Source organism: Ochotona curzoniae, unplaced genomic scaffold (assembly GCF_017591425.1).
Source record: "Ochotona curzoniae isolate NIBS_2020 unplaced genomic scaffold, NIBS_Ocur_1.0 contig_4502, whole genome shotgun sequence".
Lineage (NCBI taxonomy): Eukaryota > Metazoa > Chordata > Mammalia > Lagomorpha > Ochotonidae > Ochotona > Ochotona curzoniae.
In genome coordinates, this window is record NW_024466308.1 from 1249744 (window position 1) to 1267951 (window position 18208).

General features: G+C 64.4%; 1 protein-coding gene across 1 annotated transcript; it reads left to right on the forward strand.

The window, feature by feature from the left end:
• On the forward strand, positions 1-11516 carry SUGP2 (SURP and G-patch domain containing 2). Its single transcript, XM_040986217.1, has 9 exons — positions 1-335; positions 1512-3002; positions 4254-4374; positions 5023-5453; positions 6135-6246; positions 7606-8048; positions 9622-9683; positions 10915-11051; positions 11402-11516. The coding sequence occupies exons 1-9, from the start codon at positions 215-217 to the stop codon at positions 11514-11516; spliced, it is 3033 nt and encodes a 1010-aa protein (XP_040842151.1). The 5' UTR covers positions 1-214.
• Positions 11517-18208: the final 6692 nt, after the last annotated feature.

Below are 18208 nucleotides of genomic sequence, written 5' to 3' on the forward strand. Positions count from 1 at the left end.
ACTGGCGCCCCTATGGGATGCTGGCGGTTACGGGCAGAGGTTTAGCCTCCTTGCTCCCACCTCTCCGGTTAGATTCCAGGCTGAGCGCTCCCGGAAGGTTCCTCGGCCCCCCACGTCTCACCCCAGGGCTCCCACACACAGTAGGCTGAGCGAGCAGAGCGTGGCTCCTCTCACTGTGTCCGTGTCTCCTCCCCTGTCGGCAGGCACGGAAGGCATGACAGCCAGACGAATGACGCCGGGCAGCCTGGACACGGTGCTGCAGGAGAAAGCCCGGCGGTACCACGCGGACCCCGGCGGCGAGGCTGGCGGCGAGACGATGCCGTTCAAACCACAAGGTAGACGGAGGAGGCGTGGGGAGCGGGCTGGGCAGGAGGGACAGATGAGCTGCGTGGACAGCAGGGCAGCTGGGACGTGAACTGGTGCCCATGTGGGATCCCGGTGCGTGCAATGCGAGGACTTTTGCCACTAGGCTACTGCGCTGGACCCTCCCCACGTCCTTTCATCAAGGGAGGAGAGTAACCGCGGGTCAGTGTGCAGCGTAGCCTCCCCCCGCCCTTTTTCTTCTCTCTCTGCCTGTCTAGCACTGGCTGCCCTGCCCCTCCACCCGCCTCAGTCTGTCCTTTCCTGACAGAGGCGGCTGGGCCGCTCTGGGCAGCCGTGGGGCAGCCGAGGTGAGCGTGGCGTCGCGCACGGCCGTGGCCTCCCGGGTGCCCCCGCACAGGGACTGCGCCTCCGGCCCGCGAGCTAGCAGACAGGAACAGAAACATGGAATGTCCTGGACACGCTTCAACAAGTCCAGGTCACTCGAGGCCCAAGCACCTTGTCCTTGCTCTTGGGGGACTCAAGCCCAGATGCCACCAGGGCTGTGTGACTGTGGGGCGGGTTGGCTCGGGGTAGGGTGGACGACCTGGGGCAGCTCCGGTGCCTCTCAGGAAGTGCCCAGTGTTGGCATCCGACTTGTACTTGTCCTTCTACGTACCAAGTTTAGTATCAAGAGAATGGGGCACCCGATTTTTCAAAACTTTTATTTTAAATTTGGGAGGCAGCGAGAGGTTAACGACCCCCCACAGTGGCTCCAGCAGCTTAAACTAGGCCAGGCCGAAGCCAGGGGTCCAAACGCAGTGCGGCCTCTCCACGTGGCTGGCAGGAATCCCATCGTGGGTTCAACCTTGGCAGGTCGCTGGAGTCCCAAGCTGAAGCTGGGCGTCGAACCCAGGCCCTTGAGGGTGGTACCGGAGCGTTTAGACTGACACCTGCTCTAGGCTGCGTGCCCCCGCCCCCTCCCAGGGTGGGTGACCTGTGCCCAGTGCAACAGAAATGCTGTGTACATAGGGGGCTGGATGGGAAGTGGAGCAGCCCACGTGGGTCCGGAGTCGCAGGCAGTGGCTTGACCCGCAGTGCCCATCGCGTCAGTGCCAAGCACGCATGGGATCTTAGAGAAGGTGCCAGCTGGCTACGCACAGGCCGTCGTTGGCAGCGTCTGGTCCGCTGAGGTGTTCTGTGTTTTTCAGATATCTTGCGGACGCTCCCGAGACCCAGGGCGGAGGTGTACCAGGGCCTCCACGGCGGCTTCCTGGGCCCCTCCAGCGAGGCGGGCCGCGGAGGCGTGTTCCCAGGGCCCGCCTTTAGGCCCGGCACCCCAGCCTGCGGCGGTGACAGCTGCTTCCACCAAGAAGGTGCCCGCACCCTGGAACTGTCGCACCCTGACGCCCAGGAGCAGGTGTTGGGCCCCCAGAAGGCGGGGACATTGCGCCTCCAGGACCGGCAGTTTGCCTTGCGTGGCTCCTGGGAGCACGTGGCGGCCCAGCAGGCCTGGCCGCAGGCGTGTGGCCTCGGGCCGACCCGCGGCCTGGGGCCCTTCAGCCTCCCCAGGGTGCTGGAGAAGGAGGCTTTGGAGAAAGAAAGTCGGGGCGAGACCGAGGCGCTGCTCAGGGCCGCCAGTGGCCAGGGCCAGCCCAGAGGCCACGAGCTGGGCCTCCTGGAGGCGCGGGGCCTGCTCCCTGCGGACGCGGGCGCCGGAAAGCTGGGCTCTCTGAGGAATGTCAGCTCCAAAAAAGGACCCTCAGTCAGTCGGGTGAGCCCCAAAGCTCAGGGCACGAGCCAAAGCCAGAAAAACAGCCCCAGCCCAGATGTGCCAGGACCGGAAGAGCTCCAGTTCCCCGCGCAGCAGGTGCCGCCGGGGCTGGAGCTGAAGGGCGCTCGCTTCCGGCGCAGGAGGACGCGCTGCGAGGCCGCGGACAAGGCCGACGTGTTCTCCCACTTCGGCCTGGAGATCATCAGGTGGGCGGGCTTCCACACCGTCAAGGACGACCTCAAGTTCTCGCAGCTCTTCCACACCCTGTTTGAACTTGAGACGGAGACCTGCGCCAAAACCCTGGCCTCCTTCAAATGCTCCCTGCGGCCCGAGCACCGCGACTTCTGCTTTTTCACCGTCAAGTTCTTAAAGCACGCGGCCCTCAAGACGCCTCGGGTGGACAATGAGTTTTTGAACCTGCTCCTGGACAGAGGTGCCGTGAAGACCAAAAATTGCTTTTTTGAGGTCGTCAAGCCCTTCGACAAGTACATGATGCGGCTGCAGGACCGGCTGCTGAAGAGCGCCACGCCGCTGCTCATGGCCTGCAACGCCTACGAGCTCAGCGTCAAGATGAAGACCCTCACCAGCCCCCTGGACTTGGCCGTGGCCCTGGAGACCACCAACTCCCTCTGCCGCAAGTCTCTGGCCCTCCTGGGCCAGACCTTCTCCCTGGCCTCGTCTTTCCGCCAGGAGAAAATTCTGGAAGCGGTGGGGCTGCAAGACATAGCCCCCTCCCCGGCCGCCTTCCCCAACTTCGAGGACTCCATGCTGTTTGGACGCGAGTACGTAGAGCATCTGAAGGCCTGGCTGCTCGCCAGCGGCTGCCCGCTGCGGGTCAAGAAGGCCCCGGCCGAGCCCACGCCAGAGGAGGTGGTTCTTCCCACCACGCCCCAAGTCCAGGTCGCGGCTCCGCAGCGCGCGAGCAGCGGTAAGGGCGCGGTGCGCGGCCGGGGCTGCCCGTGTGGGTGCCTGGCGCATCGCCCTTTTCTGGGATGTCTCCTGTTGTTTTGTTTACGTTTTGATTGGAAAGACAGATTTACAGAGAGGAGGAGAGACAGAAAAAGATCTTCCACCTGCTGGTTCACTCCCCAAGTGGCCGCAGCGGCCGGAGCTGAGCCGATCCAGAGCCAGGAGCCAGGAGCCTCTCCCAGGTCTCCCACATGGGTGCAGGGTCCCAAGGCTGTGGGCCGTCCTCCACTGCTTTCCCAGGCCACAGGCAGGGAGCTGGGTGGGAAGCAGCGCCTGTCTGGGGTGCCAGGGCTGCAAGTGGAGGCTTGGCCTGTTGAGCCACTGTGCTGGCTGCTCGCAGGTTTCACACGTGTGCTTCGGCTTTGAGCAGAAAGCACGGCGACCAGAGAAGGTCAGGGCTCGGCACCCCACCTCTGTTTTGGAACTGAGACCTGGTCCAGTCCCCTCAGACACAGCCAAGTCCCCGAATGCTCAGGGACCTTGTCCAGGACGGATCCACTCCCCTCCTCCAGTAGAGCTGGGCTCCTGCAGGCCAGCCCTCAGCTGACGCACTGCCAGGAGCTGCCACGTGGCGCTGCCAGGGCGGCATGGGGCACCAGCGGTCCACACCGTGTCGATGGTCAGTGCAGCTGGCAACCTTCCTCACTGATGTTCCACTGCCATGGGTTCAGGGTGGCACCCGCACCCTGGGAGCTGAGCGTGCCCGTCTGTATTTTTGGAGAGTGACAGGACTCCTGTGCCCCGGGGACCCTCAGACGCCCCTCTGGGAATGAGACGGAAGGGCGTGTCCTTGCACTGTGGGGGCTTTGTACTCTCCTGGGCCCTTTGTCAGCCCCGGCTGAGGTTCCCTTCTCCCCTGCCCTGCAGCCCCGGTGCACGTACCCAGCCCCGCAGCCCCGGTACACGTACCCAGCCCAGACCACGAGCCGTGCCCAGGAAGGAAGGCCCACTCGCTACCCCTAGCCCCTGTTAGCTTCTCCGGGGGCCCAGGGAGAGGTCTGGGTCGCCCCAACTTTCTCAGCTCCCCCACTGTGTCTCTCCCTGTGACCACCTCTCTCTGATAAGTTGGCCTTGACCCTCACGTGCCATCCTGGCCCGCGCGTTGTGGTGGCCAGCGACAGTGTGCAGGCCCTTCTCGCTCCTGCAGCCACCCCTCGGCGGCACGGTGTGTGGTGAGCTTGTCCACAAAGCCACCGTGTGTGTGTTGCAGCCGTCCCCCAGCGAGCAGACCACCAGGTGGCGGCCACCATCGAGCAGCTTGTGGCACGGGTCGTCGAGGGCAGCCTGTCCCCCAAGGAGAGAGCCGAGCTGCAGGAGGACCCTGCCTACTGGTAGGTCCCCGCTCACTCCTGCCTGGGGCCGCTGCCGTGCTGTGGGGGCTGCCCCACGTCTGTTCCTGCGTCGTGGGGGCCCCGGGCCTGGGCTTCCTGTGGGAGATGAGCCCCCCAGGATGCAGAGCACCGAGCTGTCTTTGACTCTCCTTCTCTCTGTAAGTCAGAAACCAAACATCTTTTCCACCTTGTCTTTTCCTTTTTTTTTAAGATTTACTTATTTTTATTGGAAAGGCAGATCTACAGAGGGAAGGAGAGACAGAGAGAAAGATCTTCCATCTGCTGGTTCACTCCCCAAGTGACTGCACCAGTCCCAAGCCAGGAGCCAGGAGCCTCCTCTGAGTCTCCCACACGGGTGCAGGGTCCCCAGGCTTTGGGCCGTCCTGCACTGCTTTCCCAAGCTGCAGGCAGGGAGCTGATGGGAAGTGGAGCTGCCAGGACATGAACCCACATTCGTGTGTGGTGCCGGCTTGCACCCCATGTGGTGGTTTTGCCCACTGTGCCACAGCCCCGGCCCCGATGCCTTTGGCTGGAGTCCTTGTTTCTTGCAAGCCTCGAGTGCTCCAGGAGGCACCGCTTCAGCTTGCAGCCTCGGTCCCTGCTTGGTGGCGGTGTCACCCGGGCCCCACTGTGCCCTCTGTGCCCTAGGTTTCTCTCGGATGAAGACAGCCTGGAGTATAAGTATTACAAGCTGAAGTTGGCAGAAACACAGCGCCTGAGCCAGACCCTGCGAGGAGCGGGCGGCGGGCAGAAGCCCACAGCGGTGGAGTGTGCAGTGCGGGCCATGCTGTACGCGCGGGCGGTGCGCAGCCTCAAGAAGAAGCTGCAGCCCTGGCAACGCCGGGGACCCCTGCGGCCGCAGGGGCTCCGCGGCTGGAAGGCCAAGCGGGTGACCGCCGGGACTCAGACCCCCGTGGCCTCGGGCCTCAAGCCCCCCGGCCGGCAGGCCCCGGGCACCTCCCCGGCAAAACTCGATACCCACGATGCCGCCCAGGGCTGCCCGCCCGGCCCAGCCGCGGGGCCGACCCCCGAGCCGGCTGGAGTCCCCCGAGCTTCCTCTCCTTGCCTCTCCGCCGACGGTGCGTGTTCCCTCCTAGGTCCCAATCTTGACATCCCCGGGGTCTCTCCGGAACCCGAGGGAGAGGTGGCAGGCGTGGCGACAGGGCCCAGACAGACCTGGCACACCCGTCTCCCCTGGCAGGCTGTGTGTGTGCTCCCCGTGCAGGCGGCCAGGGCAGCTGTGGGCCACGCTGGGTCCTCCCGCAAGGACTCGGTGCCAGCACCTCACTGTGTCACACCGAGTCGCCTGGGGAGAGATGACAGACAAGGGGTTCTTAACGTCCGCATCCCGCTAGGAGCCTCCCCATCTTCTGCCTCCTCCAAGGCCTGTCTTTCTCATGTTCTCTGCAAAGTGTCTCCTGAGCTCAGCGACTTGGCGCGTCTCCCCCTCCTGGCGCCATTCCTGTGACCAGCGTGCCCCCCCCACATGTCCCCAGCACCTGCCTGGTGACTGCCCTGTCCCAGGCCACCCTGCCCGCGCCTCCGGGGTCACCCCGAGGCTGTGTGTGCTGAGCCCAGGGGGTGGCCAGGCTCCCAGAGCGGAGGCCACAGCTGCCGGCCAGCCTTCCCCGCAGCCAGCCTCAGCAGAGCGTCCCCTGCAGGCCCCGGATGCAGGTCGGGCCACACGCAGGACCTCTGCAGTGGGTGTACGCAGCCTGGCTCCGTGCCCGCACCTGTAACACAGGCCTTCTGCTCCGCAGTGGACCTCAAGACGCTGCAGACTGCCGAGAAACTGGCCAGGTTCGTGGCTCAGGTGGGACCGGAAATCGAACAGTTCAGCATAGAAAACAGCGCCGACAACCCCGACCTGTGGTACGTGGTGCCTTCCGCCACCCACTCCTCCCCGCCTGCTGGCTTGGTTTATTTGTTTGCTTGCTGGTTTTTCCTGAGAGACAGAGGGCCTGTCCGTGTGTCCCACCCCAGAAGCCTGTGACAGCCAGGGCTGGACAAGGCCAGAGAGCTGGGAGGGTGGCCTCAGCATGTCACCCGAGCATCCCAGCGTTGGCAGGGGCGGGGAGCCAGATACCAACCCTCAGTGCCAGCTGGCCCCAGTGCCTGCTCCTCACCCCGCGTTTCTGTTCTGACCACACGCATGGGTGCGTGGAGCCCTCGGGGCGGCCTAGCCAGCGCCCCCCTGCAGCAGCTCCGAGTCCCCAGAGCATGTGTTTTGTGGGCCAGGGTGTCGGGGAAGGCCTCTCGGAAGGGGCTGAGCAGGTGTCAGCTCAGGAAAGCAGAGCAGTGACAGCGTAACCCTTCCCCAGGCGGACCTAGGTGACGGGCACTGCCGTTGGCCTTGGTTGAGTTGGGAGCCCCATGGAGGGGCAGGCACTCGGCCTGGCAGCTGCAGAGCCTATGTGAGACAAAAAGTTACACCTCTTCTCGGACAGGAATCGAGCCCACTCCACTGTGTGGCACCCAGATGTATGAGCTGAGCTTTGCCCCCCACACTCACAGCCTGGACCCCCAACTGGGGCCACCACGGTGTTGGAAGGACCCTGGGCTTGGGCGTGGGGTGTGGGCGTCCTGAGCGGTGCCTTTTAGTGCTTTTGTTTAAAAGAGTAAGAATCTCTTCTCTGCTAGTTGACCCCTTAAATGCCTGCAGCAGCCACGGCCAGGCAGGAGTGGAGAACTGGGGCTCCCCACGGAGGGCCTGCCACGCAGCACTCGGTCCAGCACCCTGCCGGCCGCAGCCCCCTCTGAGCACCTTTGTTCTGTCACTCAGCACCACATATAGAAGTTTCCCGTCTTCTGTCCCATCACAGCTGCTTTTGTCTGGGGGTGGTCTCTGTCCTCCCTGGGGGTGGTCTCTGTCCTGCCCCGGGAGGCAGTGGTCCTGTTGCCCTTAAAGCTGAGCCCTCCTAATGGCCTTGGGAACCCTGGTGGGCGACTGGCCTCTAGGGGGCTCCGCCCAACTGTGGAAGGACCAGCCTGGACACAGTCCACCCTGGGAGTGTGAGGGGCCAGAGAGCCAGTGTGCAGCTGGAAGCCCGGCCGTCCACACCCTTGCTCCTCCACCCCCTGCCGGACACGGCCCCCAGATTGACCCCCACTCGGCCCGTCTCACAGGAGCTCCCGAGCCTGCCCTGGCTGTACTGGGGGGTACACGCTGCACGCTGCCTCATGTCTCCTGCACCCAGCCCCGGCTAACCCGTGTGCTTCCCTCCTGGCCAGGTTCCTACGTGACCCAGACAGCTCCGCTTTCAAGTTCTACCGCAAGAAAGTGTTTGAACTGTGCCCGTCCATGCGCTTCACCTCCTCTCCCACCGCCCTCCACGCTGACACTGACCACAAGAGCATGGAGACTCTGGCGGACCCCGAGGCCGCCCAGCAGGAGGCTGGACCCAGGAGCCCCACGGCGGCGCTGGAGGAGGGGGACGAGGACGAGGAGGAGGAGGAGGCCCCTGGTCGCCAAGGAAGGGCCGAGGGCTCGGAGGGTAGCCCCTGTGCCGACGGCCTCCCGGGAGCGGCCGCTGAGGGTGAGCCGGCCGCGGGGCCCGGCCAGTCCCAGCCCGCCTTGGGCAGCTGCTTCCCCCGGAAGAGGATGAGCAGCAAGTCCCTGCGGGTCGGCCTGATCCCGGCCCCCAAGAGGGTGTGCCTCGTGCAGGAACCAAAGGGTGAGTGCCCGCCGGCTGGGGATGACAGAGACCCTCTGACAGCCTCACTGTCCCTAAGGAGCCTGCCAGCGTCCCTGCTGACCTGGGATGGCACCCACCGCTGCCTCCAGGGTGGCCGGCACAGCGTGAGGGCCACTGGCCTTGGGTGTCCCATCTGAGATGGTTCTGCTGGGTGTGTGCACCTGGGGAGTCCCCATGGGGCCGTGGGTGCTGCCGGCCTCGGGCCCAGCCCTTGGGAGCCCCCGTGGGGCCGTGGGTGCTGCCGGCCTCAGGCCCAGCCCTGGGGAGCCACAGTACACTGGTGTGGGGGCTTCTGGGTCTGCACGTGCTGACAGGTGTGCCCGCTCTAGCTGCACCCAGTTGAGCCAGCCTGTGCCCTGGGGGTGGGGCCTCTGAGCCCCCAGAGAAGGCCCCGAATGGTGACTCCAGCTTTCTGTCATGGCAGTGAGGCAGGGAAGCCTTGGGCTGTAGCTGAGCTCTCCGCCAGGGCCGCTGCTCTGCCCGCTGGGGCCTGGCAGGGCCTCCTGCCCTGCGATGGGAGCTGCCCCTTCTCGTAGGCAGGGCACAGCGTATCCCAGCTCCCACTGAGGGTGAGGCCGCTTCTGAGGGTGCGTGGGCATCCAGTGCTCCTACCTGTGGTCAGTTCCGGGCTCTCCTCCGCCCCGCCTTCCTCGCCTCCCTTCCCGCACATGTAGCATTCTCCCTCAGAAAGAAAACTTGAAAACAATGTATTTCATCATGCTGCGGTCCAGGCCGAGTTGGTCAAGGTCCGAGTTCACGTGAAGGCTTTCGGTCCGTGTCTCATGGCGGAGCGGTTGTGGCTTTGGAAGCCCTGAGTTTGTTTGCTGCGTGGGCAGTGAGGCAGAGCCAGGCCGGCCGAGCGCACCAGCGTCTTGCAGCCCCGTGCCTGGACGTGGCGGACAAGCCGCCTGGTGCTCTGAGCTAGAAAGTTGCAGCCTGGACTTGAGTCTCGAGCCCACTGCGCAGTCGCGGGCAGCAGGTGGGCACAGCACGGCTGCCAGTTCACACTGAATAAAACTCCCTCCTTGTTGCTGGGAGCGTCCTGAGGCCTTGTGCCAGAGCCAGGGGTCCGCCTGCGCGCTGCTGCGCCGCCCAAGTGCCTGAACAGCCAGCGGGGCCAGGCTGGGAGCTCCACCCGGGTCTCCCGCCTGGGGGTGGCAGGGCCCGAGGCCCTGGGCCGTCTTCCAGTGCCTTGCCAGGAGCCAGGGTTGGGGACACGTCGTGCCTCACTCCTTCACCGCGCCCCGCGTGACCAAGTCCCGTGTTGCAGCGTACTCTCCCAGGGCGAGGCAGCCCACAGGGAGCCCGGCCCTGGGGTTTGGCTGCTGGCCGGGCGCAGGACACGGGCGCAGAGGGTGCCTTCTGTGAGGCGGTGGGGAACTGGGAGGCACCCCTCCAGTCACGGCCTGTGGCCACAGCATCGCTGACCTTGCAGCAGGCTCACTTCCCAGTGGGTCGTCTCCCTGACCTGTGCATGACCTTGCAACTCCCCGCCCGGCCCAGCAGGAGGAAGTGCACCCCTGGGTGCACACGCGTGTCCTTTGTCTTCCAGTGCACGAGCCCGTGCGCATCGCCTACGACAGGCCACGGGGCCGGCCCGCCGCCAGGAAGAAGGTGAGTCGAGGCCCCGCGAGGGGCAGCCATCCCCTGGGTGCCGGGACGGGGTTACGGGAAGGGCCAGTGGCATGGGGGGCCGTGTCCACACTCCACACAGCACCTGCTCTGTGCCAGGCCCCCGCTGGCCAGCCCGAGGCAGGGTGAGCACAGCCCACAGCAGTGGCCCTGGGGAGGGCGCAGCCGAGTTGGGGGACCCGGGCCGGGAGGAGAGAGCGTGGGCAGAGGCCCAGGGCAGCCCCCGTCAGCAGCAGACCATGTGGACAGAAGCAGAAGGCAGCCCTGCATCCCTTTACGGAGAGAAGGTCTCCCACTGCTGGTTCACTCCCCAGATGGCTGCAGCAGCTAGAGCTGAGCCGATAGGAGCCAGGAGCCCTGCTGCACTGCTTCCCCAGGCCACAGGCAGGGAGCTGCGTGGGAAGTGGAGCAGCAGGCTCTCGAACTGGCACCCATATGGGATGTCAGCTTTGCAGACTGTGGCTTAACTTGCTAGGCCAGTGCGCCAGCCCTGAGGCCAGCTTAGACTGCAGTGGGACAGCAGCGGCCGGGGGAAGGTGGGCTGCATGCGATCGAGCTGAAGGGCACCCCATGCGAGGCCGGGGTGTCAGGAACGGGGAGCGGTGTGAGGGCCAGTTGCAGGTGGCTGTGCCGGCGTCAGGCTGGCGTGAGGCAGTGTGGGCGTCCCACCCGGTCACAGCTTCCGGGGGACGCCGCTGTGTTCCCTGAGGTGTTCTTGCTGAGCCGGCGTGCCCGGGCTGAGGGCCAGGCCCTGGGCCTTAGGCCATGGCCATGCTTCGTGTCTGTGGAGTGGGCTGCTCTGCAGTTGCTGGGGCCAGAGGTGGAGGTCACACGCAACCCTCACGGCTGTGGCCTCCACGTGCTGGCTTCTCCCTCACCTGCTGCCCGCCTCGGGCTGTGCCCACCGGGTCACCGCAGGACCACCTTGCCCTCCCAGGTGCCCGCTCTGCATCACCCCCGCTGACCCTGTGGTGGGGGCTTCCACCTTTTGTGGTTCTGCTCCCAGGGCCTGCGCTGGGCTGCTGGGCAGCAGCCTGTGAGCTCTGACTGGTAGCAAGCGAGCGTGCCGCCCCACTCAGGGATCCTGCAGCAAACTGTGGCTGCGGGGGGCTAGGGATCAGAGCATCTCGGGGGGCGCCCAGTCCTGGCCCGGAGGAGACCTGATGGCCGGCCCTTCCTGGGGGCCGCATGCACGGCTGTCCTGTCTCCACAGAAACCCAAGGACCTTGAGTTTGTCCAGCAGAAGCTGACCGACAAGAACCTCGGCTTCCAGATGTTACAGAAGATGGGCTGGCAGGAGGGCCGGGGGCTGGGCTCCTGCGGGAAGGGCATCCAGGAGCCCGTGAGCATGTACGCGGGGGCCGGGCATCCCGCGCTGCGTAACACACACACACACACACACACACACGTCTGCCGTCTGCCTGGCGTTTCAGCCGCATGGGTGGGTCACCCTTGTAGAGGCCGTAGGACCCTGGCCCGTTTCCGGAAGCGCACAGCAGGCAGGAGAGCAGCTGGGAGATACATGCCCAGTGTTCCTGCCCCCCACCCTCCCTCAGCCTCCACAGCGGGCACTCCTTTCCCCTGCACGCCTCCTGCCCCTCGGGGGCCAGCACCGCTGTGGGTGGTGCCCCGCACTCCCCGTCCGTCGGGAGCCCCGTGTCTGGGCTCAGGGGCACAGCTCACTGCTGCTTTCCTTGCAGGGGCACGGCCTCGGGAGGGGAGGGCCTGGGGGCCGACGGGCAGCAGCAGGACACGTTCGACGTGTTCCGCCAGCGCATGATGCAAATGTATCGCCACAAGCGGGCCGGCAAGTAGGTGCGTGGACGCAGGGAGTCCGCCCGCGTTGTCCACCAGGGGTGCGTGGACCCCTCCGCAGGGAGTCCGCCCGCGTTGTCCACCAGGGGTGCGTAGACCCCTCCGCAGGGAGTCCTTCCGAATCAGCACGGGACCCAAGGTGGTGGTGCCACGCGTGTGCTCCACTGCCAAGCTCCAGAACTTTCTGTGAGGGAGGGACTTGAGGGTCCCTGAGCCGCCGTGGAGAGCGCCTGCTGGGCCAGTGCCACCCGCCTGGCCTGGGAGGCACCGAGGAGGACTTGGTACACACTGCAGACGCCGGGCAACGCTCCACAGACATGCCACCCACCACCCTGCCCGGCACCGCACACGGCGCTGGCGCCTGGAGGCAGGTGCCGTCCTGGGCTGCCCTGCGGCCCTGCTCGCTCCTGGACGCCCTGTGCCGTGGCGTAGCAGGTGCAGGGCCTCGGGGCGGTCACTGAGTTTCCTGTCATTGCCTCTGCAGGGCCTCCCCCCGCGAGGACGGCAGTGGGGACGGCGCTCGGCCGTCGGCCACTGCGCACGCGCACGTCCCAGCGCTCGGAGTGGCCCACTCGGGTGTTCGTGTTCGGTGCTCCGTGGGACCTAAAGGACATTCCGTTCCTGTGTGAAGAAGGCTCTTGTGTTTCTTAAGTTGTGACTTGTTACTTGTTGCAATAAATGTCCAGGAACCCAAGTTCCCTGTGTCTGTCCTCATCCGGCTTTGTCTTTGGGTCTCTGAAGGGCAGGGTGAGAGGTGTGCCCACTGTCCCAGCCGCAGAGTGCCGCGTGGCCAGGGCCTCCATCCGGGTCTCCCACTGCTTTCTCAGGCTCATGAGCAGGGAGCATTGTCCTGGTGCGTGTAAGGCGAGGATCTAACCACTAGGCTACCACACCAGGCCCGGAAGCACTGTCTAGTCCGTTAGCGTGGTGGGAGTGAGAGCAGCTTCCGCACGGAGGGCAGACCTCGTGTGCTGGGCACCTGCGGTGACCTCAGTAGGAGCGTGTGGGGAGGCAGCCGGAGCTGCGCCAGGACAGTGGTGCCCGCTGCCCAGGGAAGGCCCCTGGTCCCTGCCACATCCTGCGGGGCTGTCGGAGTGCCAGGTCACATGACTGCTGAGCAACACGACTGCCCCAAGCCCGACCCTGACCCCGACCCCCCTGCAAATGCCTCGTGCCGGCTTTCCCCGCGCGTCCCAGGCACAGGGCGAGGCAGCTCCCGCGGCAGCCCCAGCCTCAGTGCCCCCGGCTGGAGGGCGGCCTGTGGCCTGGCAGGTTAAGCTGCTGGAGATCGCCCACCCCTCCCCGGGTGCCACATGGGATCACCTGCTTGGGGTGCCCTGGGTCCCTCTTGCCAGCCGGCTCCCCCAGCATCCCTGGGAGACAGCAGGGGAGGGCTCCAGCGCTGGGTCCTCTGCCATCTGCCTGGGACACCCAGCTGGGGCTCCGGACTCGCGGCTCCAGGCTGGCCCAGCCCTGGGTCCTCTGCCATCTGCCTGGGACACCCAGCTGGGGCTCCGGACTCGCGGCTCCAGGCTGGCCCAGCCCTGGGTCCTGTGGCCGTTAGGGAAGTGGAGCAGAAGGAAACGAAGGCGAGAGCGTCTCTCTAAATGAGCGTCTCTCTCTGCCGCGTCCTTCAGGCCCCAGGAGGGGGCACTCAGGAGCTGAACTTTCTGGAAAGACTTGACTCCTCACCCCCAGCCCCTGTGACCCTGGGGTGGGCCGTGTCCTGAGCCGCTGCTCTCCATATCTATCACTCAACAGAACAGCAGTGGATCCGCAGAGGTAGCCTAGCAGCTTAAGTCCTCGTCTTGCAAGTGCCAGGATCCCAACATGGGTATCAGTTTGTGTCCTGGCAGCCCACTTCCCATCCAGCTCCCTGCCTGTGGCCTGGGAAAGCAGTGGAGGACGGCTCACAGCCTGGGGACCCTGCGCCCACGTGGGAGACCCGGAAGAGGCTCCTCTTTCCTGGCTTCAGATCAGCTCAGCTCTGGCCGTTGCTGACGCTTGGGGAGTGAATCATCGGACAGAAGATCTTCCTCTCTGTCTCTGCTCCTCTCTGTATATCTAACAGTCCAATAAAAATAAATAAATATATATTTTTTAAAAAGTGCAACAGCCAGGACTCTAACCAGGTAACTGCAACGTGATGTGTGTCCCTGCTCCCAGCTTTAGTCCAGCGCAGCCCTGGCTGGCGCGGGCAGCTGGCGAGTGCGCCAGTGGCCTGGAAGATTCTCTCTCTGCTTCTCTAATAATTAAATAATACATCTAAAAGGAGCGTGAACGGGCGGGCAAGTGGCGAGGGGCGGAAGTGCCTGTGCCACACGGCTCCTGGCTCTTCCCGAGTGGCGCGGGTTGGGTGGCAGCGGGGGTGGCGCAGGAACTGCCACTTCGGCCCACGGCCCCGTCCCTCTGGTGGGATCTCCTGGCCGTCTTTGTGCATCTGTGCATCCGTCTATTCCTTCCTGCTCACCGCACCTCGGGCCACACCACGCCTCTCCTCGCGGGCAAGGCTTCCCGACCGGCCGGGAGAAGCCGCGGGGGCAGCCCTGGGGGCGCTCCGATGCCTGGGCCTCGGCCACCTGCACAGGACACCCCAAGTCCTGGCTGCATTCATGCCTTCTCACTTCCAAATCACCCACAAGCGGACCCTGGCGAGGGGCCCCTCCTCTCCCCCACCCCCACACCCTCCTGAGTACTTACTGAAACTCAATTTCCCCATCTTTAAAATGGGTCCAGCAACTGCTCGACCCCGCTCCTCAGGGCTGTGCCGGACACGCTCCCCAACCAAATGGCTATAAGGACCCAGGGCTGTGCCGGACACAAGAACCAAGAGCCAACACCTTCTCCTGGGTCTCTCCGGGGGTCCAGGCGTCCCACTGCTTTCCCAGGTGCAGCAGCGGAAAACGAAGGGAAGTGGAGCAGCCGGGATTCGAACCTGCGATCGTGCAAGATGCTGGTGTCTATGGCAGCAACTTGAGCTACTCACAACTCCAGCCCCTTAAAGAAAGAGGGAGTGAGGGGAACCCTCAGCAGTATTTACACTTGGGGGGCGGCTAAGGGGTCTCACAGTCTGCGAACCTCCAACCCAGACCGGCTGCTGCTGGGGTGCGTGCTCGAGGGGAGGCGCCGGACACAGGGGTCAGGAACAGCTTGCAGGCCCATCAGGAGCAGCTGGGCAAAAGTGGAGCAGCCCTGGGGCCGCAGGCGCCAGCTCCGCGTGGTGGCGGGGAGGGGGCCGGGCGCCTGTGACAGCCACATCCGTCATCCCCAGGAGCCCGGCCCCCTCGCCCTCCCTCGCCCAGTTTTGTGTTTACTTGTTTGGGGCCATCCTTCATGTGCCAGATTCCAGAGGTGCGACTTCCCAGCCCCCTGCCAGGAGCAGCCAGCCACACACGGAGAGCAAAGGAGGAAAAGCAGCTGGTGTGGCTCTCAGGTGACAGAACAGAGTCCTGGGGTGGGCAGGGCCAGGCCTGGCCTCAGACTTTCTGCTTTTGCTTACAGAAAGCAGCAGCCCCAGGTTTTTTTATTCGTTTATTTACTTACTTTTTAACATTTATTATTTTTGGGCCCAGCACAGTAGCCTAGTGGCTAAAGTCCCTACTTTGCAGCCACCAGGATCCCATAAGGGCACCGGTTCGTGTCCTGGCTGCTCCCACTTCCCACCCAGCTCCCTGCCTGTGGCCTGGGAAAGCAGTGGAGGACGGCCCAAAGCCTGGGGACCCTACACCCGCGTGGGAGACCCGGGAGAGGCTCCTGGCTTCGGATCGGCTCAGCCCCAGCCGTTGTAGATGCTTGGGGAGTGAATCATGGGATGGAAGATCTCTCTGTCTCTCCTCTCTGTATATCTGTCTTTCCAATAAAAAATAAGTAACTTTAAAAAAAATAAGATTATTTTTAAAAATCTAGTGGAAAGTGAGAATTCAGGAAATAAACTGGGAGTTTGTTCCCTGGTTCACTCCCCCCAATGGCCGTAGCGGTTGGGACTGGCCAGGCCACAGCCAGGAGCCAGGAAGCTCCTCCAGGTCTCCCACGTGGGTGACAGGGGCAGCTCTGGACTGTCCCAGCAGACGAAAGGCGCGTCTATACGCAGGAAGTCCGAAGCCACAGTGCCCTGTGTTGTGCGAGGCGGCTGTGGCGAGTGGTACCCACGCCCGTCCCATCTTGGGGGCCATTTCCGAGCGGGATAGCTGCTCCAGAGGGTGGAACTGTGGCTGCCGCCTCCCTCTGACTCAGCCCATGCCTGCATGCTCTCCCAGCCCCGCTGGACCTGTCCCGGCCCGTGGAGGGCAGCTGGGCGAGCTGGGCAAGCTGGGTCTGGTCCCTGCGTTACCAGGCCCTCAGCAGGTGGGTGCGGTCCTGGCCCAGGCACACTTCCTTCCTCGTCCCCGCCGGCCCACCTTCCATTTCATCCGTTTCCTGTCTTCTGCTCTGGGCAGAGGCCAGCCAGCTACCCCCACCACCACCACGGGAAAGGGCCCAGCTCTCGGCACAGGCCCCAGTCAGGCGCCCCCTCCACCTGCTTGCCCCAAAGGGTCATGATGTCCTGGTGTGGTGGCCCTGCCCAGGCACAGCCACATCGTCCAGGAAGTGCCCCCATCACCACCTCGCCCCAGACCTCCATGTCTCCTTCACTCCAGAACATTCCTCCACTCAGCCACCCCATGTTCAAATGCCAGGTGTTGTCCCAGCTGCCCCACTTCCCATCCAGCTCCTTGCACAGCCTCTGGGAGGCCCAGGGCCTGGGTCCCCCCTTGCGCAGTCCTCACGCGGGGGCCCAGGCTCCTGGCTCAACCCCGGCTGTCATGGCCATGGGAAGAGTAACCCAGCAGGGGGAACTTTCTGTTTTTCTGGGTGGTGCTTTGTTTTTGAAGCCGTCATTCATTCCACAACCCTGCTGTGTGCCAGCCCTGGCCAGGGGGCATCGGCGCTGAGCTAGCTCAGACTAGGGCGCCTGAATTCACCAGCGAGGGCCGGGCGAGCAGGGAGCCACGCGTCTGTGGCTGCGGGAAGAGGGAGGGATGGCTTGGGAGGCCCAGGCACAGCCAGTTAAAGACGCTCACACATCCCCACATCAGAGCACCCCGGGGGGGCCTGACTCCAGCTCCTGGCAGCTGCACACCCTCGGCAAGCTGTGGTTCAAGGGCTTGGGCCCCCGCCGCCCCAACACGTGACACCCTGGCAGAGTTTGGGATTTCAGCCGGGACACGAACCAGCGCCCATATGGGATCCTGGTGGTTGCAAGAAGATGACTTTAGCCACTAGGCTACGGCACCGGGCCCAGGGTCTCCACTTTGACACACTTTCTGCTCCCCGTGCCAAGGTCCTGGAAGCAGCTGTGTTCCCTGCTGCTGGAGGTGGGGATGGCTGCGAGAAGATCCTGGCGCTGGCGCCTCTGGCTTTGGGAGGCAAACAGGAAGGCAGGACAGGGCAGGAAGGGGGCTGACGAGACCGGCTTCCTGTGAGTCCTCGCCAGGGGGCCTGCTCGTCCTCCCCGATGGCCGGTCCTGCCGGGGCTCGTCCAGCGTGGTGGTCTGCCCCTCGGTCAGCTGCATCGACGCCTCTGCTGCTCACGACCTTGCTAGAACAAACGCTGCGCTTTACAAAATAAACAGGCTACAGCACGATGGCTCAACTGGCTGATCCTCCACCTGCAAGCACCAGCATCCCATGGGGCACTGGTTCTAATCCCGGCTGCTCCACTTCCCACCCAGCTCCCTGCCTGTGGCCTGGAAAAGCAGTGGAGAACAGCCCACAGCCTGGGGACCCTGCACCCGCGTGGGAGACCTGGAAGAGGCTCCTGGCTCCTGGTTTCAGATTGGTTCAGTTTTGGCCATTAAAGCCACTTGGGGAGTGAATCCTCAGATGGAAGATCTTCCTCTCTGTGCCTCCTCCTCTCTGTACATCTGACTTTCTAATTAAATAAAAAAAATGTCAAAATAAATAAATAAGTAAATAAACAAGGGGGTTGCGAGCAGTTCATGCAGGCCTGGTTTTACGGCTGCCTTGAAACCATCTTCCCGTCCCGGACTCCCCACGCTCCTGCTCGGGCCCGGGGGAAGCTGGGAGAGGAGGGAGCGCCAGGCCCAGACGCCTGGCGTCCTGGGGTCTGATGGAGTCAAGTGGAGGAACGGCTCGGAGGACTTCCTGGAGCAGGAGGCCTCTGTGCTGCACTTCCAGGCCCCAAGTGCTTGTCTCTCTTTTTAGGATTCTAGTAGGAGCCCCCTGCAGCCGCAGCCGCCTTCCCCGCGGCCTCCCGCACTCTGTTCCCGCACAGCTGCTCCCTGGGAACTGGCAGAAGGACTGTGGGAGGGTGGGGGGAACGGGGTGCGGGACAGCCAGTGCTGCAGGGCTGAGGGTGGGGGCAGGGCTGCGTGCCCAGGGAGGGAAGTTGAGGCACTGCCCCCACGTCCTCGGCTGAGAGCTGGCCCCTCCTGCAGCCCTGGCTGGGGTCATCCTGTGACCAGCCACCTCAGGGCTCAGCAGCAATGCCCTTTCCATGTTCCCCCAAGCCACCCCCACCTGCTCCTCCGGACGCGGTGGCCGCAATTCGCCCGGCCCAGTTTCTGTCCTTCTCTTGGACCATGGAGCAGGCTTCAAGGACAACGAGGCAGCCAAAAATAATTGGGGCCCCAACCTGCCTCCTGGAAATGGGGCGGCCCCGCCCCCAGCCACCTGCCACCCTGGAGTAATTA

Coding starts and splice junctions, on each gene's coding strand:
- SUGP2 (XM_040986217.1), top strand. CDS start 215: ATGACAGCCAGACGAATGACGCCGGGCAGCCTGGACACGGTGCTGCAG. Junction 4,375..5,022: donor CAGGAGGACCCTGCCTACTG/GTAGGTCCCCGC, acceptor TCTGTGCCCTAG/GTTTCTCTCGGATGAAGACA. Junction 6,247..7,605: donor GCCGACAACCCCGACCTGTG/GTACGTGGTGCC, acceptor CCTCCTGGCCAG/GTTCCTACGTGACCCAGACA.